The sequence below is a fragment of the Ptychodera flava genome, chromosome 4 (assembly GCF_041260155.1).
Source record: "Ptychodera flava strain L36383 chromosome 4, AS_Pfla_20210202, whole genome shotgun sequence".
In the NCBI taxonomy this organism is placed as follows: Eukaryota; Metazoa; Hemichordata; class Enteropneusta; family Ptychoderidae; genus Ptychodera; species Ptychodera flava.
The window spans coordinates 19,447,646-19,472,773 of NC_091931.1; the positions used below are offsets into that span (position 1 = coordinate 19,447,646).

General features: G+C 41.5%; 1 protein-coding gene across 1 annotated transcript in view; it reads left to right on the forward strand.

Moving 5' to 3' along the window:
- LOC139131113 (uncharacterized) overlaps nt 1-25,128 on the forward strand; it is a 39,057-nt gene that overhangs the window by 4,912 nt on the left and 9,017 nt on the right. Inside the window, exons 3-11 of the mRNA XM_070697062.1 lie at nt 1,212-1,294; nt 5,192-5,318; nt 9,937-10,044; nt 11,279-11,353; nt 12,853-13,028; nt 13,968-14,067; nt 14,890-15,000; nt 16,181-16,282; nt 23,768-23,930. Coding sequence (XP_070553163.1) covers nt 1,212-1,294; nt 5,192-5,318; nt 9,937-10,044; nt 11,279-11,353; nt 12,853-13,028; nt 13,968-14,067; nt 14,890-15,000; nt 16,181-16,282; nt 23,768-23,930 — 1,045 coding nt within the window. The remainder of the gene's footprint in view (nt 1-1,211; nt 1,295-5,191; nt 5,319-9,936; nt 10,045-11,278; nt 11,354-12,852; nt 13,029-13,967; nt 14,068-14,889; nt 15,001-16,180; nt 16,283-23,767; nt 23,931-25,128) is intronic.

Here is a 25,128-nt window from a genome sequence, read left to right on the forward strand (position 1 = left end):
AAGGTAATACCTGTTTTGAAACTGGGAAGAGTTTTTAGTTTAGCATAAACTTTGCTTTAATAAGGAAACTTTAAACCATTCTCTTCCATAATCAAGAATAAAAATGAAGGGTCGCTGAGCTATGCTTGAAAACAACATACCTAAAATGTACTGATTATGAAAATCAAAACGACAGAGAGAGACTTTAATTTTGAATTTGTCAAAACCATGACAGTGAAAATTGTTAGTACTCCACAGTCTTCAAAGTGAGTTCACACAAACATCAGACCAGAACAGTACTGTAAAAGAAAATTGAAGAAATACTCCCAGACATGCATTATACCATAAATCATCATTGGCAAACAAAATTTATGTACAAAACGCTGACTGCTGGTGAAGTACCATTGAGAACTCTTGAGTTTCGTTCAGTTGTGATTCAAGTAAATTCTATTCATATGCACTAACATTGAGTCAGTTGTTGTTGTTGTTTGTGTTGTAACTCTTCTCTTATTGAGGAGGAATAAAAGAAATGACAACAACAACAACAACTAGAGTCTAGAAAGCCAGAACCTAAACATGGCTAAAATTCTCGTTACAGCATTGTAAAGAGAATTTTAGCCATATGTAGGTTCTGGCTTTCTGTATAACATCATGCAAGCGTCACAGCATCTGCTGTTAAGGTCAGCGCACATTTACCATTAGACTCTGACAGCCCATTGCTTGGTATGCACTGTGGCTGGTGTAGCCTGACTCAGCCAAGCTAAGCTAGATCTCCAGCTTGTGCTTAGCCAGGCTACACATATAGCCAGCAAGGGGCTATGTGAGAGAGTCAAATTTACCATATGGCAGTTGGTGTATTGTCTAACATGTCAAGATTTCTAAACTGTTTGGGTCAGTTTAGTAATCATCAGAAATGTTAGTCCTGATTCGATTCATGTGATATATCTTGTATCAGAGTCTATTTACTAAATGACAAATCAAGATGGCAATCCAATGACATGGCATAGATTCATGATAATCCTACCAAAGAGAATGTTACATGTTCACAGAAAATGTTTATGTTGTTGCACAGACTCAAGGATATCCGGGAAGTTTCAGAATAGAGGAAGAACACTGTGATCTGAATAAATGCCTTCCAGTTATTATGGATTTAGAACAGTGTACTGGCGAAGAAAGCTTTCTGTATATTCATGTCATTGTCTTGTGTCGTTTGATTCTTTTTGCTATCCAAGGTCGTAAGGCCCTTGAAGAATGTGAAGAAACCGAGTGGCAAGAAACCTGTACATTTCATCTTCTTCTATGGCACTGAAGATCAGTAAGTATCTGTAAAATGTCTCATTTCTATGGTGTTTCATCTGGGATGCTATAGCAAAGGGGGATGTGACCCTTTCTGCCACATTAACAAAAGGGTTTAGGATGTGGGGTTAAAATCTATGGCAAAATACAGTGTATGTCCATGTTATCAGGGGTTTCCATGATTGGGTGCTGTCCTAGTCGCGCACTGATCCTCCTTCAGTGTTTGAAAGGAAGGGCATGGCTTGACTAGTTGCAGAAATCTTCAAAGGGACATTAGCTGTAACTTTTGATGATTTTGTCACCAATTTTGTGTTGTACATCAACTGCAACATCTTGTCCTGCACTCTTAAATGATGAGACGCCCACTATGCAACACAGCATGTAATTGTATACTCGTAAAATACATTTTGAACTTCACTTGCCAACAATAACAATGCAGTCTTACATTTGCAGGCTGTGTTGACAAGCTGAATACTGTGTATCTCAACATGGAATAGAACAAAAAACTGGAGTTGACATAGTATAAAACAAAAACAATGAGAAAGTCATCACAAATTACAGCTTCAGTTCCTTTAAAACATTTCTTAATTCTATTTAATTTGAATACTTTACTTGGAAATATCTGTGTTAAAGAGTAGTGTCAATGAGAACCCAAGAGGGGTATCTGTACAAACAGGATTCACAGACGGTCTTGAATCGTTTTCCTGTGTACTGCTGTGGCCATGTTCAGAAACCATCAAGTTTTCATGTGGTGTCAGTATCACTGCAACCGTGATTGGAACCCAACCGTAGCCTAGTGTCTTTGTTGAGGTTAAGGAACACAGGTGAATGGTTTACAAACCTTTTTAAAAATTTCTGACTGTACCCTGTCGTGGCAGAACTGATGTAATATTAAAAATGACGAGGGATCTCTGATAGCTAGTGGCTTACCATTGGCAAACACTTTTTTTAGTGTCAGTGGGTTTTTATTTCTCTGTAGTCATATTCTACAGATCTGTGTCAGCATTTTTTCTGTGTTTGCCATGTACAGATGTCCAGTTTGTATATCATTGATGTGTTTTTCTTAATTGTAATCCAGGCAGTTATCTGATATGTTATACTGTGGCCCCTGATTGGTAGTTTTGGCAAACCAGTGGGTGCTTATAAAGCAAGGAAAATATCGACACTGTACCAGATCGTCTGCAGTCCTTGTCACAGAGCTGTGGTACAGGTATATGTCAGCAAAGACAGTGCAGGGCAGCCTGTTACAGTGCTGTGACACAAGTCTGAACACAGAGCTGTATTCATGGACAAGTGATATGACAGTTACCCTGTTCAGATTGACCACTTTGCGTCGGTGTAGCACCGGTGCTGGGCCGGGGCTGACGTAAAATAACCAATGTCGACATGCTGCGTCGGCCTTGGGCCGACACAGTTTGGTCTCGGTGAGAAGGGGGGGTTCAGGGACGACGCAAAATTTGGTCCGACGCAAATCGCGTGTGTGGACACGTTACGTCTGCCCTGGTCCCAGTTGACGCCCTCACATGTTCATTTTGAGTAACGCATTGGCGCGTAGAATATGGCAGTTTGTTGGACTAACTGGAGCATGGAGGAGACGTAAAATGACGAGTGTAGTCATATTTGCCCTTCTTGTGCGTAAAAACCGTCGGAAAATCATAAACAATAGGAACAGCGCACCAGTATTCAAATCCGCCACCTTGAACCTTGACAGGTCAGAGGTCACAAAGGATGGCAAATTTACGTCGGCCCAAATTCAGGTACCGGTAAGTGCAGACACGGACCAAATCTGCTCCCAAAGGAGGATTATTTTGTGTCGGCCCATTTCAGTTGGGTTGCCAATGTGAACAAGACAAGTAGTACCATTGATACATGACTTTGCAACACACAGCCAGGTGATAGGGTCTGAAAGGTTGTTTTTCCTTCCAATATAATTAACCTGATATTTTTGAGAATGTTGAAAACTCCCATGAATTTAAAGACCTAGGGAAGATTTAACACTAGACACAGCTCCATGTTACAAACCTGTGGCGACAGCTCTAGACACAGTGAGAAATTACATAATTGTACAAGGTCTTGTACTGACAGACCTGATACAGACCTGTGAACACAGCTTTGAAATCTTGACAAAGTTACAAAATTGTGAAAGGGTTTCTGAACACATGTTGTATCAGGGTTTGCTATAGGCGTGTAAAAGGCTCATACACCTGCCTATTGATTCGTTGTTGACTCAACTAAGCTGAGATGAGGAGAAAAGCAACGATGTAAATTCAAGCTTTGCCACTAAGAAAGATACTATGAAAGATAGGATGCCTGTTGTTAGGGAGGTTTTGATACAAAATTTGACGAAGATCTGATGTGTGCAGTATTGATGTCATGTTGAAAATGAGTTACAGAAATACTAAAGTTTATCCTGAATGAATTGATACTGTTCATAGTTTTAACAGGAAAACATGGCATTTAATAAATAGGTAATATATATAAGCCCCATGATGACCTTATTGCTGAACTGTAGGTTTTTGTCGTTGGTTTTCAGTACATTGGAGTTATGCAGGTGCTGTATTTTGCAACGTTCAGTCATAAAGTAGAGTTTACCTTGTTGTTCAAATCATAGTCCTGAGTTGTGTGATCCTATAAAGTGACAGAAAAGTTTTCCTCAAGTGTTTCTTTTCGTGTAATTTACGACACATGTACACGGCTGAATATGTCTTAAAGGATGGTACAATACCTGTAATGACATTACACTCATATTTTCTACAAGGAAGGGCAAAGTTTCTCTGCTGAAGTTTGGCACAGGTGACGGTGGTGATGTTTTAGGAGTTTTCTAGCAAGTTATGGGGCGTACATGTAGCTCAGTGTTTGTGAAGTGTGGCTGCAAGACGCATGGTCCTTTGGTTCTTAGTGCGGAAGCTTTCATCATTGGTTGAAGTTTACCACTCTCCCAACCAAACTTTGGAACATCCCTAGTGTTTTCAAGAGAGTGGGTTGATCCATGTGCCAGATAATGGGAGTGAAAGGGTTATGTAGCAAGATATGACAGCCTTTTGTGATGCTACCATTACACAGATGTCTACTTGCGAATACTGTGCCAATGTTGTATTTTATGCAGATGCAAAAAGATGCCAATTATGCATACACTGCAATGTTTCCCACAGTTCCCAAAAAACAGAGGGTGGCCAAATTACACCAACACTGCATTATTTGCATATTCTTTTGTTGTGAAAATGATTTGTGTATGGTTATTAACATATGAACAGGTTGCTCCAAAATCAGAGGGGTGGCCCACCCCCTCAAAACCCCCTTGTGGAGAACCCTGTACTGTGTTGCTCATTAACCTAAGCTATCACATTTCAGTTTTTTTTTCCAAAACAGAAATGTGTGATCACTCCTTGATGCTCCAAAAAGCATTGGCATTTGATACTTTTCCATCATAGAGCAAACTGGAAGCATGCATGAAGTATTTAATCATTGTGAATGAGTCTTAAACAACTTCAAAGTACTTTGTATTATAAGAAATGTGACAGAGGCTTTAACTTTCACGCCTCTGTTTTCTCATATAGTAACTGTCTGTTGTTTCATGTGTTGTAGCATGTTGAATTATCTAAATCTGACATTCTGCTGTGATGTCAAACATACAATATACATGACTTTTCTAGCTCATGCCAAAATTCTATCTTTTATGTTGAAATGTCTATGTGCAATATGAAACATTCATTTCTTGTAAGACATCTGGAAACTGTGTATTGTTAAACAATACCATGCATGCTGTAGATACTGGAACTGCCCAATACGCTTTCTGTGGGTGGGACAGCATGCTAAATGAAAAACTGTTTCTTGTCGCATTTTCGTTTTTCACAATACACAATCATGCTTCTGAAAGCAATATGTGACCCGTTTTGTTTTTCTTTTTTCACCCCAGTGCATGGGTCAAGGATGAAAACCTGAAACCGTATCTGGAATTCCGAGATCAGCTTTCTAAAGTCAAAGGTGTGAGGTTCCAGAGGGCCATCGAAGCCATTGAAGATGTTGTGAAGAATAGGTCAAAGGTGAGCCTGCTTGTGTTTGACCTCACTGGAACAGATATAGTGCGTGTTTTGCTGGCTGAACCTCACTGGAACAGATATAGTGCGTGTTTTGCTGGCTGTGACTCATCTTAAATTACGTTGTGAGTTACGTCCTTTCACACGTCCACTGATGTCATAAATAGCAACAAGGCGGATGTTTGTTTCAGTTTAGGGCTTTTGTTTTGTTTTCAGGGTGTAACCTTGCTCTGTTTGTAAGTGTGGAAAGTGCCTGCCATAAACTAAGTCTTTCTGTCCAGTTAAGTGTGCTGGGCTTAACAGAAAAATGAGCATAATGTGGTGCAACATTGTGTCAAAAATGACCTGAAGATAGGGCACGTGGCACATGTATGATTAAAATTAATGAATGAACTCTAGCTGCATGAGTGCAGTGTTCTCCCCAGGCCGTTTAACAGGATCGGCCCCGATCCTTTATTTTTTTCGCCCGATCCTTTATTTTTTCGCCCGATCCTTTATTTTTCATGCCGACCCTGTTTCATGTCCGCTGGCTGAAGACCTATTGTTTCTCGGCGGCGATTTTGTCACTTTTATTTCAGCGAGCGTATCAAGTGTGAAACGGTTCTAATGTGGCGATAACACGACGTGCCAGATGATTAAAAGGTTTATTCCATCGCCCAAATGTGTGAAATTGTTAGACTTCTCCTTTCATGTCGATGCATTAGTGTTTTACACACAATGAGGCAGGGTTATCGGGTGCAAAGCACCCAAAGTCGCGCTTGTCCGCTTGTCTGTGAGGAGAATAAATAGGCCGGCCGTATTGCAAATGAACATCGGCTAAGACGGATGAAAAAGCATGAAATGTGTTACGCTGCCGATCGTACAGATAACGGCCATTTTATACAACGGACATGGAGTACACTCAACGAAAAGCTCGGTGTACCGTGTTGCATCTTTACCAGCGGGCATGCGGGCACTCAGTCAAAGCATGGAGGTAGTTCGATGGTCAAAGCATTACTATAGGCAACTGGTTGAACTGCCGTTGCCACCAATGTCTCGCACTGGTAAGAATCCGAAGGTCAGGAAAAGTGATTTCGATCAGAAGTGGCTGAAATCGTACGATTGATTGAGACAAAAATCAGATGCAAAAATGTATGGTACTGCCGCGTGTTCAGATCGTTGCGTGTCCGAGTTAGCCATTTCGAGATCTGTGTACGTCAACATGACGTTGAAGCCATGTGTGTCACCTCGTGTCACGCATTCGTAACTTGCATGGATTTGTTCGATTGACTTTATGAAACAATTGCACTTGATCCAGTTTCAAAACCCATGACCCGTTTTACAGTATTCAAAGCACCATGAAATGAAAGAAAAAGGAACTACATGAGCTAAAATAATCATTCGTGTGATCATCTGAATACAGCAGCTATGTACGTACGGTTAGGGTATACAGTATAGGTTCAAAGGTCGCGTGTGTTCAAGTGTACTCCACACAATGCACGGCCGCGGCCGACGCCACGCAGTTGTCAAAGTTTCGTACGTTTGTCGAAGTAGAAGTCGATGCAATTTCAAATCTTGTTCTTGAAAATACCTGGTATCAATATTTTAGGGCTTCTCTTTATTATGAATTGAGTTTTAAAGTCAACATATTTCTCTGCAGGCATGCTCCTCTGACTCCGAATTGTAAGTGCAATATTCAGTCCCGTATGAACTTGTCCGTGTGACTGTTTTGCCATGGACGCTTAAAAAAGACGTCCTACAGACAAACATGTACCGGTAGTAACAGAGGATCACATAAAACGTCTGATTTTGAATGTTATTCTAGAGAGAATTGGAAGACTTTGAATGAAAATATGGATGTAATACAATATGTAATATATTGTACTTGAAACTCAAGATTTGTAGTCTATTTTCATGGTCACGTACTGCATGAAAGATCTTACTTTATCCTTTTATTAAGGGATTTTTTCTGATGCTATGAAGTGACATTTGTATTGCATAATTAACATAAAATTTACATAGTAATTGTTATGCAAATTAGCCGATCCTGTTTCAGAAATTTCTGGGGAGAACACTGGAGTGATTCATGATATTTTAGACTTCTGCTGTGTGAATCTGCAACCAATTTCTCAAAAAATTAGATTTGATTTCAGAGGTTTTGCAAACACGTAAAGGAACGGATGAACGTCGTCTTGGATTAGTGACATCTACTAATGATCGAAATGACGTTGCAAGGCAATCGGCAAGATTCGTTCTCATTTGATACGATTCTCTGCCAAACACTTTGTTTATCATGGTATTAAAGTAAAGCATTATTGAAAGACTCTACATAGTGTGTGTCATGACAACAGCAGTAACTCTCCGCATATTTATAAATGGGAAGTCTATGAAGGAATGCCAGTAGAATTTTCTCAGCAGTAGGGTCAATGATATTGACCTAAGTTGGGTGATAGCTTGCATCTGTTCCACAGCGCGAGTCAGAATGTCAGTGATTGTGTTTTCCTTTGTAATTGGGGATGATAATGTGGGATTATGTTTGTGATTCTCTGAGTTTCTGCATTGCCGTTATATGATTTCGTAGCCCAGTATATGTGAGTTTTTATCAATGCTGTCTTGTCTGCCAGCTCCGAGTGCAAGGTTTTGCCCTCACTATACTTCTGTCCAGAAGAAATTTTTAATTATGTTTGGATGTTCTTGCTTCACAAATTTTCAGACTCTTGCATTGTTGTCACGTATGTGAGTTTTCATGGCGCACTCTTTCCAGTCGAGATAATTACAGTGTTTCATCTAGAGAGGGGGGGGGGGATTCCCCCTCTGTTGACATGTTGGCACCCCAAGTAATTGGTCAAGGGGGGACCAGCACCCCATGAAATGTTGCCAGTCACACCTTAGAGATACATGTAGAACACATGAACTGGTGAAATCCCCCCTGGAAAATCCCCCCTGCTGATGCCATCCTGGATGAAACACTGTAATTGCATATTCGTCTCACACCAAATTAACTCATGCCTTTGGCTACATGTAGTTCGTCCTCCTTACTAAAAGTTTCAACACAAATAACTCTGTGTGTATGAAAGCCATTGCAAACGACATCAGAAAATCTTGTGTTCTTTTGCCAGCAATGATGACCATCAGTCAGAATCTTGATTCCATCCCACAGTCTCCGGTTTCCTCTTAAATAAAATTACTTGAGGCCATTTCTTCAAGAAGTGCTGTTTCCTCCAATTCCTTTGATGGTGCACTTACTTCTTCAGTGTACAATTTTTGCGATTCACATAGTGATTTTTCTCCTATTCTTTCGATAGAAGATTCTTTGCAGGATTTGAGTATTGATTCAGTAACAGTCCAGATGGAAAGTAGCCATGTGCTACTCTAACATTTAAAAAAACATCTTCCGCGTACTGGAAGTTTTCTGTTAGATTCCTCTGAATAAGCCAATGTTGTTGTCAATGTTGCCCAACTTTACTGAAGTTTAGTAACAGGGCTCGAAATTAGCGGTAGTCCCGCGTCCACAGACTACTAACTTTTCCCTGGGGCTACCAAAGTCCATGAAATGGTAGCCCACATGGACTACCAAAGTCTGGCACATGAAATTCAGTCAGTACTTGGCGTGCCATGTCCAGTCTTTCATTTTTGGACGAGCTAAATGCAGTCGAACCCGGCTGGACACAGTAAGGCCAGACCATGACTTTGTTTTGCAAATTACAAAGACGACCTTGCCATGGAACTTTGCAAGAAAGGTTCAATATCTCAACCAATGTACTTGGATGACAGGCACAGAAAATGATAGCCAATGAAAACGTATTCTCATTGCATTTTGATCAAAAGGTATCAATTACAAACTCGAACCTACTACAGAAAGCCCATGGTCTGTTGTAGCCCTACTGAGAAGGTGGTGGTCATTGCCATGAAGACGTTCAAAATTGGCACGCAACTCTGAGAATGAAATGGGTTGTCAATACAATGATAGGTCACCAAACTTTTTAGTGTCACTGTCGTCAATTATACCAGTTTCCTTTGGGTAATATAGGTGTACAAGTATTCACATCAAATGTCTAACAAATTCACTTCACGGGCAGAATCTTGAAAAATAGCTTTATCTTCTCTTGTTAATGAAAATAATTCCTAAACTAAAATATGCATGGACTACCAACCATTGTCACTGGACTACCAATTTCAGAAAATGGTAGCCCAAGTGGACTACCAGGGAAAAAAAATTAATTTCGAGCCCTGAGTGACAGTATCTAGAAATTGTTGTAGTGATTCAGTCATGCAGATAAACATGTCATCGTCCATTTTAAGGTAATCATCTAGTGCGGCATAATGAAATTCTCATGCCATTGAATTGAAGATGGTAGACAATGTGGCATGTTATTACCATAGTGTGATTTTTGCCCACAGTAATCGAAATAAAGCCTAACCCCCTCCTTCTAAACGCAGAAATTGCATTTGCCATGCATGTGTTTTAATTATCCATAGCCACGTAAAAATCTTCGTGGGCATGTCCTGTCGTTTGCATGCACTACAATGAAACACATGCTAGTTAGGTGTTAATGTTGGGTCAACACATACCTTAGAGTGCGTAAGTGCTGAACTAGTGCAGTTGGAAACCTTATCTTGACCTTGACTGTATGTCTTTGTGTAGGTTTTGAGTAGGCCAAGAATACCACCAGAGGGACAAGAAGACGATGTCTTCCCAAAAGCAAAACCCAAGAAGGATTATTCAAGAGTGCTAGGCAGACCAGCATCCCAAGTGAGTGTGATGTCTAGTCTTGCCAACTCATTTGTCCTTCAGTTTTTTGTTGGAAGAATCAAAATGTCACTGTATTTATCTGTGTATGAAAGCACCCAGGCACTGGCATATGTAACTTTCCTAGAATGTTAGGATGGGCACTGACATGGACCCCACTTTTCAAATATGGTCTGTTTCATCGTCATCAAAAAGAAAGCAAAAAACAGTGTGACATACGCACATTTTTCAAAGTGTGTCATCAACAAATGGCTCTTTTTAAGAGCCACCAAATATGAAATAAGAACAAAAAATGCAACAAAACTTACAGTGTACAAGACTCGCACAAAATGAATTTGTAATTTTGTGTGTTATTCTTCCAAAAACTTTGAAAAATTTGGATGGGCACTTGTCCAAACATTATTGCGATTTGAAACTTTCGATGTAAGTTTTGGGTGAGTGCTTCCCTGAGCATGGGTGCTTACACCAGGGTTCGTACGGTCCTGGAAAACCCTGGAAAATCCTGGAATTTTATTTTAGCCCTGGAAAACCCTGGAAAACCCTGGAAAAATGTGATTTAGCCCTGGAAAACCCTGGAAAATGAAGATACTTGAGACTGATGTAGTTGAACTGAACAAATCTGATAATAAATATTCCAAGAAAGCTGAATCTACAGGGAAATGTCTTTTGTCGCAATGTTAAATAGTCTTAGGAGTGCAAATTCTAAGACTGCAAAAGAGAAAAACAAACTGAAATACAATCAGTAGCTATACAGTTAGAAGAAAAAGCTCAGGAATTAAAGCAGTAGATAGGTACGGTGTGTCGATAGAAGTCGAGTATAAATTTGTTTTCATGATCAAGAGCCCTGGAAACTTACTTGATTTTAGTTGAAATAGCCCTGGAAAACTGGTGAAAAAACCCTGGAAAGCCCTGGAATTTTATTCGTCCCAAAGTGTACGAACCCTGTTACACAGACAAATACGGTACTAATAGGTTTCAATTCATTTATAGTATTCATATCATATTATTGGTGTGATCTATATACACCATATAGAGTGCCACAGCAGATACAGGCACCGCAACATATTAACATTTGAAAACTTCTTACTGGTTTGAAGAAAAGAAATTGGAGGGACTACATTAGAATGTGGAACACAATACTGCTAACATTGTCTGGTCCATCAGTGTTTTCATCATGCGTGTACATATGGAGTGAGATGATGTCTGTAAAACCTAATTTTCACACCTTGTTATTCAGGATCTCTCGGACTCGCCTCCGAGTCCAACTGAACCTCCGAGTACCACTTCATCCAAAACGTTAGGTGTTAAAAGGGTGAGTTCAAAACTAAACATGATCCTTTTTGTGCCAAAATTGAGTATTTTGCACATCTTCATAGTGCTTTATGATATCTCTGCAATTGTTTGAAATTCAATTTCAAATGAATATGAAGAATGCAAAGTGTAATTTTGACATTTTAAAAATAAAAGAACCACACATAGAGTTTGATGGATGTTCAACAAATGACTTCTTTGATCTGAAAGTTCACTGATAATTACACACTGGCTACAAAATTCAGTCTGTTAATTATGAAATATAATATCCCTGGAGAAAAGAATCAACTTATAAAGTCAATATCAGTGCATGCAGAAATCTCCCAGGCTAACTGTGGGCGGCCATCTTTGATCTGGTAAGTTGATTGTAGCTGAAAAGAGGATGGAGTTGTCGTAGCAAACTTTCTAAAATGACCTGCTATGCCTCTTTTCAATTCTTGTTATCTCCAAGCAGGGCAACTGTGGTGTTGATGTTAAAGAAATCATAAATTCCCATGACAGTGCGTGGATAATTCAACGTAGACAGATTGCAGAATCCTACTAAAATTGACTGACAGTTGAAAATGTGATGAACAGCTGTCCTGGCTGTACTATGAATTTTTTTTTCACTGTACTTGGTATAGCTATGTTATAAGACCACACAGCCTACAGTGTAGTTAATGATTTGTTTGGTAAATTTCAAAGTCGATAGGCTGTAACTTTTTTGCTAGAAAACCAAGCACTCTAACATTTTCTTCTTCCCCTAAATTATGTTGAAATGCAGACGTATACACATTATTTACAATATGCAGTGTTATTTTTGATGAATGATTCATAGCCATAACTAAAATTCAGACATCAACAAAGACATTTGACATTGCTCACATACAGGCGTTGTTGACTAAGTGTGAATGGTAGGAATTTCATCATTATTTCTGAAGTACAACACGAAATTGAATTGTGTAAACAGAACAAAAATACTGCAGAGTAGGCCAAAAGTTGAAGCTAATGGAGCTTGAACCCTTGTCCTACCAAGTTCATATATCAACATCTGGTCAAGTTGGCTAAACCAGTGAGGGTTATCATGCCCCATATGTTGCATTTCAACATGAACATTGGAAGGCCCAAGAAAATATACAAACTATGCCTAGTAGATGAACATAGTATAGAATTTGCTCAATATCACTTATTACTGACTTGGCAGATAGAAAAGTGATACTGCCTGATAGGGATAAGGGTTTAACCCTTTCACCACCATGGTTTTGTCCAAACACACTGTTATCTATGGTGATTGCAGACCTGTTAACAGGGAATTTGGGTGAACAGGTTAAGTGTGTTGTTTTATTCATACTGGTAGTTCTTGTACAAATAAGCATATGGGCAATTTATGACATGTTTTCACATGAAATCAGAAGTGAAAGGTTGTACTGCAGCTTTACTAAGCTGTCATTCAGTTTGCTGTCCATCATTTAATCATTTATTTGACACTGACGCCAGTCCTTTCTCTGATTGTCTCTGAAGGCAGCGGTATCTTCCAGGAGGAGCAGTGGCAGCAGTAACAGTACAGGGCCCGCTGTGAAAAAGCCAAGAACACAAGTGAATCATGTCAAATCTCAGGAAACCACAAACACAGAGACAGCGTCCGTTTCAGCATCAGAAACACCAACAAAAGAAAGAATCAGTCCAACCATTGGAAGGTAGGACTAAAATTCATTTTTTCACTGTGACAACTTAGGTTATGCTTACTTGCAGAATAGGAAATGAACACCTATCCAGAGCAGATGAAATCTTGGCCCTACAAGTAAAATTTTACTGGAGCCTGCCAAATAAAGTTGAAACACATTAAAGCCCTACAAGTTTATCTTTTTGCATTTAGTTACTAACTGCAAAATACCATTCTATCTTCAAAGAGATGTGTTAGATTCCTGTTATTAAGCCATACTGTCTTTGAAAATGTCACTAATCCAATCCTTAGGGGTGGATTTGGTTGACTGAATTTAGGTGCTTACACATATATTTGGGGCAGCCATGTTTGAGTTGTAACTTGGAAATAAGTCAGTCATTAAAATCTTAATTGTGCGTTTATCGCCGATGTTTGGAAAGCAACCTGTTTTCACGCATCAGTAAGCATTTCTACATAATTTCATTTGATGTCAAACCATCGTATTGAAACCAGTACAAAAACATAGAGCTAATGGGCTTTAAAGTTAACAGGGAAAAATGGCAGTTTCCATGTTTCCACTTTTCCCATGAGGAATCGTCTGAAAATTTAAAACAACATCAGCCATACGGATAACATTGAAATGAAGATTGTATATTAATTATTCCTTGCAATTCATCTGACTTCATATTTAGTCAAAGAGAGGGGAGCTTTTTGTGTGTGTGTTTGTTTTGATTCGTTTTGTGAGAGGGATCATCTGAATATAAAAGTGGGTTTGAACTTCTTTGCAAGCATCAGGTTCACTTTACATTGCAGCAAATTTCAGCATAGATTTGATGATGATGTACGTATGAGACTTCACCATTTAATGTAGGTTTGTGTGCCATGCTCTCAAATATGTTGTCCAAATGTACTAGAGTTACATTACATACTGACCACAAGAGCTATGGTGTTTCACTGTTTTGTTCCATTGCAGTGTTGGTGTGGTAGGTGTAGGCACAATGGGGCTTGGAATGGCGACTACTCTAATCAACTCAGGTCATACAGTGACTGTCTGGAACAGAACAGAGGAAAAGGTAATGCTCTCAACATACAAGTCTACAAAACTTATGCGCAACTCACTGAACCTGAATGACTGACTTGCCATATTTTCAAATACTGTATCATACAGTTTAAAGAAAATAAAAAAACGAAGCCTTTCTATGCTGTGTCACCATTTCTAACTATTAAATTGCATAGTTTTGTCAGCAATATTGTCTTGGATGAAGAGTAAGTGAAAAGGTTGTCATACTTTTCCCGTGGTTTCTAACAATGCATGGTACTGTTTATATTTCACCCCTGTAATTCTTTTTAAAAGATGGTCCCTTCATCCCTGCTGTATGTGTTCCATGATGCAATCTGTAAATAACAGCTCAAACTTAACAGGTCAAAATAATTACACAGATAACAGATCAAAATAATTACATCAGAGTACCAACTCCCCCATCATTGTAAGGTGTACCTTCTGAAAGTCATGTCAACATCTGACCTGTAAAACTGTTTCTTGGCACTCTGCTAGTTACGTGCCTTTTAATATCTCACTGAAAAACACAGTCAGAAAAAATCAGTGCAGATCTGATTGTAGGTTGGCTTCCAAGTATAGCAACATGTGCACACTCATCTCTATTACTACAGCTTCTGGTCAGATTCCTTGTGAATTTTTAATACAGAACATCAGAGTACCAACTCCCCATCATTGAAAGGTGTACCTTCTGAAAGTCATGTCTACATTTTTGAACAGATGTTAATACCTTCATATCATAATAATGGTTGACCTCTTATTTCGTTTGGAATCACCCCTGTAATGATCATTTATAGTATCTTCTTACCAACTAGAAATGGGTATTTTCACTTTTCAGTGTAGTGACATAGTTGCACTTGGTGGGAACAAAGCGTTGAGCGCTTCAGAAGTCGTTCAATCATCAGATATCACATTTTGCAGCGTCTCTGATCCAGAAGCTCTTCGAGATGTGAGTACCGGTAGTTTGCCATCAATTTTTGATCGTGTCTGTCCTCTCTCAAGGGTAATAAACTGATTAAAGATAGTTTATAATATTTATAGTTTGATATGTCTGTTATACTTGTTAAAGTAGGCCAGTAATTAAACACAGCCTCAAATCTTCAAAAACTCACACAATACATGAGCAAGCTATCAGTATTGGCCTTTGTACAGTTTTTGATAACAGTGCATGTAGGTCAGTCTGACTCATTTATAATCCGTAAAGTGCTGTCAGTTCTGTCAGATTGGTAAATGAACAATGTATTACAGCATCATTGTCTTGCATTATACCCAAGAGTAACAATGCAATGATTAAATTTATCACTGATAATGAAGCATGATGTTAAAAAAAACCATGCGTTCCAAAATGTTAGTACAGTGAAGCGAAAATTGATTTTTGACAATTTTGATCTCATCATACACTACGTCTTTGTTCATGTGCCAAGGCAAGTTCAACACTTTTCACTGAAAACGACAAATGTGCTATCTTTGGTATTGCTTTTTCCAACTTTGTAGGTAGATAGAATAAAAAAACTGATTACAACGGATATGATTGATGATCTATGCTAGACAATCTTGCTCAGACAAATTTGCACAGGTGGTTGTTCATCATATTTAGTAACGTGGAGTTAACATTGCGCTCTCTCTCAAAACTTAGGGTAGTTTAGTGAGACAAAATAACACAAATAACATTTCACATCTAAGAGCATTTTATCAAGATATTGTCAAAAGACAGCAGCATATTATTTGTCCCCTGAAATATGTCGTTGCCATAGACTCAGTCTTTTTTGATTGGTTGTAGAAAATGCAAACGTGATGATTCTCTTTATTTGTTAATTCTAAATCAAGATATTCTGACAAAGTAAAAACATTAATGCCAGCCAACTTTGCCACTGCTTCTTGTTAGCTGTTATAGACTATGTCTATAGCAGCTATTCCACTTTTAGGAAAAAGGCACAAGTCGTTGAAAGCTTAATTTGTGTTGTACTCACTTCACATTGGTGTACCTGTAAATATGCTGAACAAATAGTGCCTGGAGCCTGTTGACTTGTCAGATAAATAAATAATCTAGATAAAACATAGGTTTGTCCGCAAACTCTGATATCATAAAGCATCATATGTGATGTTCTGTGCTTATTTGTCCACCTCAGGTTGTCTTCGGTCTGGGTGGTGTCTTGGAAGGAATCCGACCAGGCAAGGGGTTCATCAGCATGTCGACAGTTGATGCAGAGACGAGTAGAGATGTTGCTGAGGTGAGTAGTGTGTAGCAGGTGCATGCTATTTTGATGTCTTCACTGACAGTGTATACATCTGTATGCCTGCTGGACAACAATGACTGTACCAGTGGTTGTACTCTAAGATGCATCTCGTTCACACTGTTTTGCATCATGAGGGAACAGTCTGTCTTGAAACTTTTTGTTATAGCAATGGTAGCATTATGCAGACACGCTTACGCTCCCTTCAGAATAGATAAAGTCAATTTCTATACACCTTTCTACTGTTACCTTCAGTGTTGTTGTTTCCAGATGCTATACCAACATCACGACTATTTACAATTTCCATCATAGCACTGTTCAGCTTATTCCGTGACTGTGTTTAATATGGCTTCATAGTGAGATACGTATATATTGTAGGAAACAATTTCACTATCGTTGCTTTGAAGCATGACCATCAGCGTAATTTTCCAAAACATTTCAAGGCATTTACCGTGCTCGTCCGAGTATAAGCCCCCGGTTCGGCAACACCAAACAGCCGTAAAACTAGGGGAGGGGCTTATACTCGAGCAACCCCATGTTAACTGGCATGGACACTTAATTTATGCTAAATTTATGCTAATTTTTATGCACGATTTTTTCAACACCACTCGATCTTCTTTCGCTTTCAAAATCGACTTACACATCTAAAGAAATTGATTGTACAATCTCTCAATACAGAAGTGACATTTTGGTGAAATTTCAGCGTCGAAAAGACCCCAAACTTGAAACAAAGACGTCATGTATGCTGCTGATCAACAGTAATGTGAACAGGCATGTATTGCCTACACGGAATTGCAACTTTAACCCTTTTCCTGCCGAGCGCCCCTGTCCGTTATCCTGCCAAGTCGGTCAAAACCGGCCCCTTTTCCGTGTCTACAGAAGATAGGCTCTCCTGCACGCTTTCCTGCCAGGCATTTGGCGGGAAAATACCGCATTTTCGGGGTACGATTACCGACCATATACGTGTTAGACTTCAAAAATTTTGCATGCCCGTATAGGGGGGCAACCGCTGATGAGGTTGTGTCCAGAAAATGACGAGGTCACGGGCGTTGTTTGCCCGGGGGACGTGCACTTTTATGCCCTTTTCTAGCTTACTTTTGCGGAAGTAAAGCTCGTTCGCCGGCACCACGGCCACACCGGGGAAACATCACCTCGCTCGTGGGTTAGAAGAAGACCCAGGGGTTAGTGCTATGGGTGCGGCAGCACCCTCAAACCTGTCCTGTTTCCCCTGGGTTGTGTCACTTGGCCACGTACTTTGAACGACTTGGAAGAGTCGCACAGTGCAGTCTGCTTTGACGTAGTGTCAACGACATAGCTTCGCCATTGAAGGAAGGCGTGTACGTAGTTTGGCCAGTTCAGTGCACACTTAGCTCGTTAGTGTTACCGTTTCCTAACAGGTTAGTTGTGCAGTTGTTACTAAGGTGCAGTTTTGTACCACCTTAGCTCTGGACAGTGCAACTGCTCTATGCACTAACCCAAACGACAGATGGTTGGTACAACGTCTACGTCGCACGAGCACAGCCTCCGTTGGGCTGTGCCCCTCCCACGTGATACAACGCACGTTCATCCATTACTATAGCGTCCTTACGGATCTGCCAAAAACGAAAGTGGGGGTAAAAACAAAACAAACGAAAATATGCGATCATAGATAGTATTTTATTCGGGAATAATTTACATTATGCCGAACAATAAATCTCGGAGTCTGTCTCGACGTCTGAGTGCATGGTCCGTGTTTCAAAAATTACAATCGGGGTGGCAGATCCGTGTTTCAAAAATTATAATAGGGGGAATTGTACAAAATAATCCGTCTAAACAAAACAAACGAAAATATGCGATCCATAGATAGTATTTTATTCGGGAATAATTTACATTATGCCGAATAATAAATCTCAGAGTCTGTCTCGACGTCCGAGTGCATGGTCCGTGTTACAAAGATTACAATCGGGGGATTGTACAAAATAATCCGTGTTTCAATTTACAATCAGCGGGATCGTAAAGCACAAACAAACGGCACAACCGTGCTCAAAATGTGATCATGGTCCGTGTTAAGAATACAGTCAAGCCACTGTTAGGCGAAGCTGTCCCCTGTCCGTAATTTACGTCGGGTTCTCTTGCTGATGGGTGTCGTCGGGGCTGTGTGAGTAGAGGTCTGCACGCCAACGCTCCTCTTACCTCGTAGCATCATGCGATGATGAAAAGCCGCAAAACACTCGCCCTCGTGAAGATGAACCCCGCACAGACTACATCCTTTGGACGTCTCAGACAGTCGTCCGCTCGCAGTGGTCTTACCCTCTCTGCTGCATACTTTACAGCATTTCTGCCGCCCCTCCAAACGGCTGACAACGTGCATCGGCTGATTTTGTGGATTTATGTACGAGGCAAGAGAAACGGTGGCCTCGACCTCTCTCACACTGGGCTGCGATCGCCCACAATAACCGCCAATGAGTTGTTTCCCGACACGCAGATGAAACATCTTATGGGTCAGCTTACTATCAGGGTGTACATGCTTGAAGCATATATATGCATTTACCAGGGCAACATCAATCAGGTAACATGCCAGATATGTCCACCATCTGTGGTTCTTGCGCCCAGTGTGAAAGTACTTGCGCTTCTGGTTGGCTTGGTCGACGCCTCCCATGTACCGGCGATAATTATACAGCGACAGAGGCACTTGTCGCCGCTCGTCTCCCTCCCCCACTGGCACGCACTCCAAGGGTGGATAGACCGTATTCAAGATCAGCACCTGAGCGTTACTATCCTGATAAGCAGTGATGTTAAGACGAGAGTCCGTTCTGGTCGTGGCTTTCATATCCCCAACAGACAGAGGAAGGCGCTTCCTCTTACGCGGCGGAATTAATTGAGGGGGCATGGTGCGACGATTACGGCGGTTAAAACTCCCGACCATGTAGATCCCGGTCTCCATCAGCTCTCTAGCAGTAACGACCGTGCTAAACAGGCTATCACAAAATAGGCTGTGATTATATCCACAGAATGGCTGGACCAGCTCCATCGTAATTCTTTTCACACACCTCGCTCCTGCCGTCTCCCATCAGTCCGATCCCGAAATTTCACACCTAGGTACGGTGCAAAGTTAGCGATGTATGCAGTGCTGGAGTCGCACAGCTGCCATATCTTGAAACCGTCTCGATCAGGCTTATGCGGTAATCTCTGCTTAAATTTAGAACGGCCCTTAAATCGCACCATGCCCTCGTCGATGGAGATCTCTCTACCCATCTTATAATTATTTACGCACCTGTCAACTATGGGCTCCATCCATGGATTGATTTTATAAAGGGGATCCTCCTGACACCGACGTCGGCGGCGTGCCTCATCAGGATCACGACGTGGATCGTTCTCTGGGTCTGCCAGATGAAAGTATCGCATAAGCTGCAGGGTTCTGCCCAGAGTTCCAAGAGTGCTGGACGGCTCATTAATATTCATGAGCATTAATATTCATGAAAAACTGTAACATTTATATGCTTGTATTTTTACATTCTTAGGGCTTGATATTCAAATAATAGCCAATTCCACTGTACCTTCAAAGTATTTTTTCAGTTTTACTTAATGAACAAAACAGAAAGAAAACAATCTTTAGTAGTTGTAAAGGAATCTTTTGAAGCTTCTGAAAAATAATGTACCACTTTTTTGTCATCATTTTCCTGTGCTTATATCATCCCTCACCACTATGAAGTTTGGATTACCATTACACTGTACCAGCATCAAGCGTTTTTTCAAATGACCTAGGTGGTCTTGTTACTGCTCATGCGCAGACTCTATAGAGTTTAAACCAAGAACTTAGGGGTTGGCTAATCGGCCATAGTTTGAAAGTGGAATTTCTCGATAGTCATTGTAGAATGGGGAAAATTCACAAACAGAGAGGCTTGTTGCCACGGACAAGTAACTTTTGGCTTATTGACCTGAAAAATAAGTGAGTGTTCATTGATAATTCAAAGACTGGATTCGTTGACACCAAACTTGCCCGCGACTTTCATTGCATGCAGTCTTTCCACAATGCCACTCATTGAGTTTGAACTGAACATTGAAGAGTACGTTTTAGTTAGAAGTCCTGTTTTTTGTGCTCATTCACGCTTCCGTACTTCATTTTTGGTGTTATAAGCCTTGATACAAAGCAAAAAACTTCAGTTTTTCTCCTTCTTTCGATCGTACAGAGATACTGTGTGACAGGAAAACCGTGTCTAGTTCATTAGAGCGATGACATGTGAACGTACGTTCAACAGCTGAACAGCTTTTCATATGCAAAATCAGCGTACGGTAATCAACCAGTGGTATTGTTTAAATAGCAATTTATTGAAAGGCATTCTATAGTACCATTGTTTTCATCAACTCTTCATGCAATTTTATGAACTGCTTGACCTCAAAAGTGTCACTCGTAGACATTCATGTTGATTGTTCAAAGCATTGAACTGCAAGTACCAGTCGGTCACTTGTCAATGCTGGTCGGAATTCTGAGTGCCGGACGGGCCCGTCCAGCGCCGTCCGGCGTGGGCAGAACCCTGAAGCTGCTGAAAGCGACTGCGGGTAATCACAGTAGAAATACCCTGGTTTCTCAGAAAGGGATCGCTAGACCAATAATCCTCCACTGATGATTTACGGTCGATACCCATACAGACTAAGACGCCAATGAACGCCTGCACCTCTCGGTAGTCAGCGTTACGCCAGTATTTATCTATTTTCCTAGCGATATATCGCTGGTGGAATTTGGCGTATTTATTAGTCTCGTCCTTGGCCAATCTGATCAGTGTAGCTGGAATAAACTTAAAAAAGTAATCGATCTCACGGGAGTGGCTGGGCAAGGTGAAAGTCGGTCCTCTCTCATGGTCAAATCGGTCTCCTCAAATATATTAGCATCGGTAGTTTCCGACATACGCCAGACAGGAGGGGTGTCGTCCTCCGCCAACACAGCAGCAACGTCATCATCGTCGTCAGAGCTTGCCTCACCTACATACTGCCTGTCATAAAAGTCATCATCCTCTGCCGCATCCTCGTCAACCTCCGAGTCGGACTCAGCGGTGATATCACCGTCGTCTGGGCGTCTGGGCCTGAACTCGCCCATAGCGGCATCAAGGATCATATCTGGCTCAAAATCAGGTGGGCTATCCTGATAACGAACCCTCCGCACTATCTTTTCGGCGGGACATCGCAGCACACGAAACTATGACAGAAAACTTTTGCGGTCCGTCAAGCTCATGTCTGGAACAGTGTCGACAGACTAGCAGGTCCCTCCCTTTTAAAGCCACAGGGAAACAAAGCCCTGGACATGATTGGACGCAGGGGTGTTTATATATGCAGCCACCTGTTATTATAATGGACCTACGGCAATCAGTCCACCAACCGGCGCTGACATTCCTACCCGTCATGTAAATTGCCTGTCCGCACCATTTGATATGCTAATAATACTCATTTGCGATGCAAATCCCTCGAGCACTTAGCATAACATAGTCAATGTCATTAGCATCTCAACTTGACATTCCGTCCAGCTGGGTACGTGGCATGCGCACCTGCCACCCAAGGACGTTGGCCCAAGCCCATGTTTAGTACGGGTGGGAAACCCGTATCTTTAACCTCATGTCCCTTCTAAGTACGCCTGCGCAGGGCGTATTGTCATCCAAGTCGGTGACAAGCCAACCCGACAGATCGCCCATTAAGCAGTAATGGACTGGCCGTCTTGTTCTTGTACGGCAACGAACAGTGCTTCAGCGGCTTGTTTAGGTCATAACCGTCGCCTGCCGAGCGGCTTACCCAACTAAGGCGGTCAAAGATGAAGGATGCCAAAATTGTCAACAGCTGTCTCGGCCTCGTCCGTTGGGCAAACATGGCTCCTTCAAATAACGTGGCCAGCACGTCTACGTCATCAGCGGTGATGACGACCCGTCATTGACGCCCGAGTGCGTAAAACTCGGAATATACCGACAGGTACCTCTACCTGAGTCGGTCATACTACGGTATAAACCAAACACAGGTCTGCCAACTCCCGTTAGACTCGGCCGTTAGCCGAACTTCACAGGGACAACATAGGCGTAACAAGTCGGTGAACAACGGTTCACGCACCTAACCGCAGCCGCCAAGTCGGTGAACAATGGTATCAAATTTGAGGCCATGTTCGTGAATGGCAAGGCTGAGGGCGGTGTGTTTCGTTGCACGGCTTGAACGTCTAGAGCCAAGTGCAGCCGACAACGTCCGACATCTGAGTGGGTAGTCTTTTCGAGAAGGTAACAAGTCGGTTAAAAGCGGTGGTTACCCTTCACAAATGTCGCTCAAGTCCGTTCGGATCAGTTCCATGTCAGGGACTAATCAAGCCGAGTCCGTCAAATCCGTCCGCACTTCCCGTCAATCAGGACTAAGTCCGTGATTTTCGTCTCGCACCATTGGCAAAAATTGCACCGCCAGCTGAGGCGGTCTTAGGCGGTTGCCTTACAGATTAGCGTTGCCGAGACGGTCAATTTCGGCCGCAATCTATGTAGTGCCTCAGAGCCAAGTTAGCCCAAACTCCGCTAGGATACGTCACCGTGCTAACCTGCCAAGTACGCTACTCGTCCCCCAAAAAAAAACCAGTCCCCCAACGGGTGGGGGACTGGCTGGGTAGCTTCCGCACCTTTTCCTGTCGTTGGACTCTCTGTGAACCCATTTCGAGAGCAAACGCCGTTCCTCGCCCAAAACCTGTCCTCGAACGACCCCTAGCGTGAGCAAGGGTTTGCTACACGTAGTTCTGTCGACTAGGCAGGAAAGGGGGTACCAAAAAGTAGCCCGATTTCCACCGCCTTGGCAGGATAACGGCCGTGGCTGCTCAGATTCTAGCTACACCGAATTTCAAGCGGATTTTCACCGACTTGGCAGGAAAAGGGTTAATATTCCAGTATCAAACTGTCTACATCTTGTGAAAACAACAACATAGCAGTGAAAATTGTAATTGTCACCAGGAAAAGTCTTCACAAATGAAAGGATAATTGCTTCAAACAAAAGCACTGCATGTTTCAAGCTGTAAACATCGTGGTCCTGAATGAAAATAAACAATGGCGGACGTGAGTGAGACTATTCTATTTAGGCGACGGGGGTGAGCAGGGTCAAAGAATCAAGATAGCACTGGGAAAACGTGTCATTTTCCTTACGATGCTGTCAAGGGAACTCCAGTTTCCCATTGTTTTAACATCTTTTAATAGTTTCTTTATTATCTAAAAGTAACTTTCTTATGTTTAATAACCAAATATACTCTCCTAACCTTTCTGTATTTGAGTTACACTAGTAATGCATTTCTAAAATCCTCTGAAATCAGTAGGGGGCTTATACACGAGCAGGGGCTTATACTCGAACGAGTACGGTATTGTGATATTGCAGGTACACATTTTGCGCAAATTTTGCTATGGCAAGAAAATAGTTCTTGATATCACCAGTTAGACATAATTTTCAAAATGAAAGCAATATATAGAAACTTTCACCACAACTTTAAAACAATCTGACTTGCAGGCTGTAACTACCAGGGGAGGACGGTACCTTGAAGCGCCAGTATTAGGAAGCAAGAAACAAGCCATGGATGGTACATTAATGATACTGTCAGCCGGGGACAAAACATTGTTTGAGGACTGCGAATCATGTTTTTCTGCCATGTCAAAGAAATATATTTATTTAGGTAAGCAAAGGAGCAGCCATCTGAAATGCAACATATGCTAGTGTCATTTTTCTGTTAATCTCCATCTCCCAGCTGAAATGTCCAATAATCTCAAAGATAACACTTGGATTTGTTCAAACATGGTGATAAAAGAGTTAGATGGACTATAAAAACACAATCCTATATATTATTGCCTGAATACATAGGTTTATGTGCCTGAAAGCAGGTGACAATTTGCCCAAAGCCAGGCAGGGAAATTGTCTCCCGCTGCGAGGGCACATAAATCCATGTATTCAGGCAGTAATATTTCATTACATGCCTCTTCACAGTTAAAGCTATGTGACATTTAGTTACATGCAAACAAGTATACCATTATCGACCTGCATCAAATAGATTTGAACGAAAGTCAAAATAGTAGTGCACGCATAAGATAATTAACATTAGGGTAAAGTGTCTACTTTGATGTTGAAAACGTCAAAGGGCTTTACTGGACTGGGTAACAATGGAAACTGGTCCATACATCGTTCACACTGCCTGCTATTGCCCTGATGTTCCTATTCACATTAACCCTTTTTCTGCCAAGCGCCCTTGTCCGTTATCCTGCCAAGTCCATAGAAAACGGCCCCATAATATGTGCCTGCAAAAGATTGGCTCTCCTGCACGTTATCCTGCCAGGCATTTTGGCAGAAATCGCCATTTTCAAGGTAGTTTTAGCGCTCTACTTATACGTGTTAAACTTTGATAATTTCTACATGCCTGTAGACAGGGGAAGGTGCTCAAGGGTTACTGCAGAAAAAAATTGAGGTCACCGGCTTTGTTTGCCCCAGGGGGTGCGTCATTTTATTGCCGTTTCATGCTTATTTTTTCGGAAATAAACTCCTTCAGTATTGCGCACGTCCGCTAGGCACAAACATCACCTCGCTCGTCTGTTAGTCAGAGACCCTGGGGGTCGTGCTAGGGGTGCAGCAGCACCGGCAAACCTGTCCTGTTTCCCCAGGGTAGGGTCAATTGAATACGTACCTTCAACGACTTGGCAGTGTAGCACAAAAACTACGTTTTTGCCGTTGTATTAACGGCATGGCTGAGCCATGGAAGCACAGCTTCCACGTAGTTTAGCCAGCTCGTTTGGGAGTTGGCTTACGAGTGTTACCGTTCATTGCCGACTTAATCGAGCGGTCCTCAGTCAGGTACGGGTTTGTACCGTCATGGCTTGGGCTGC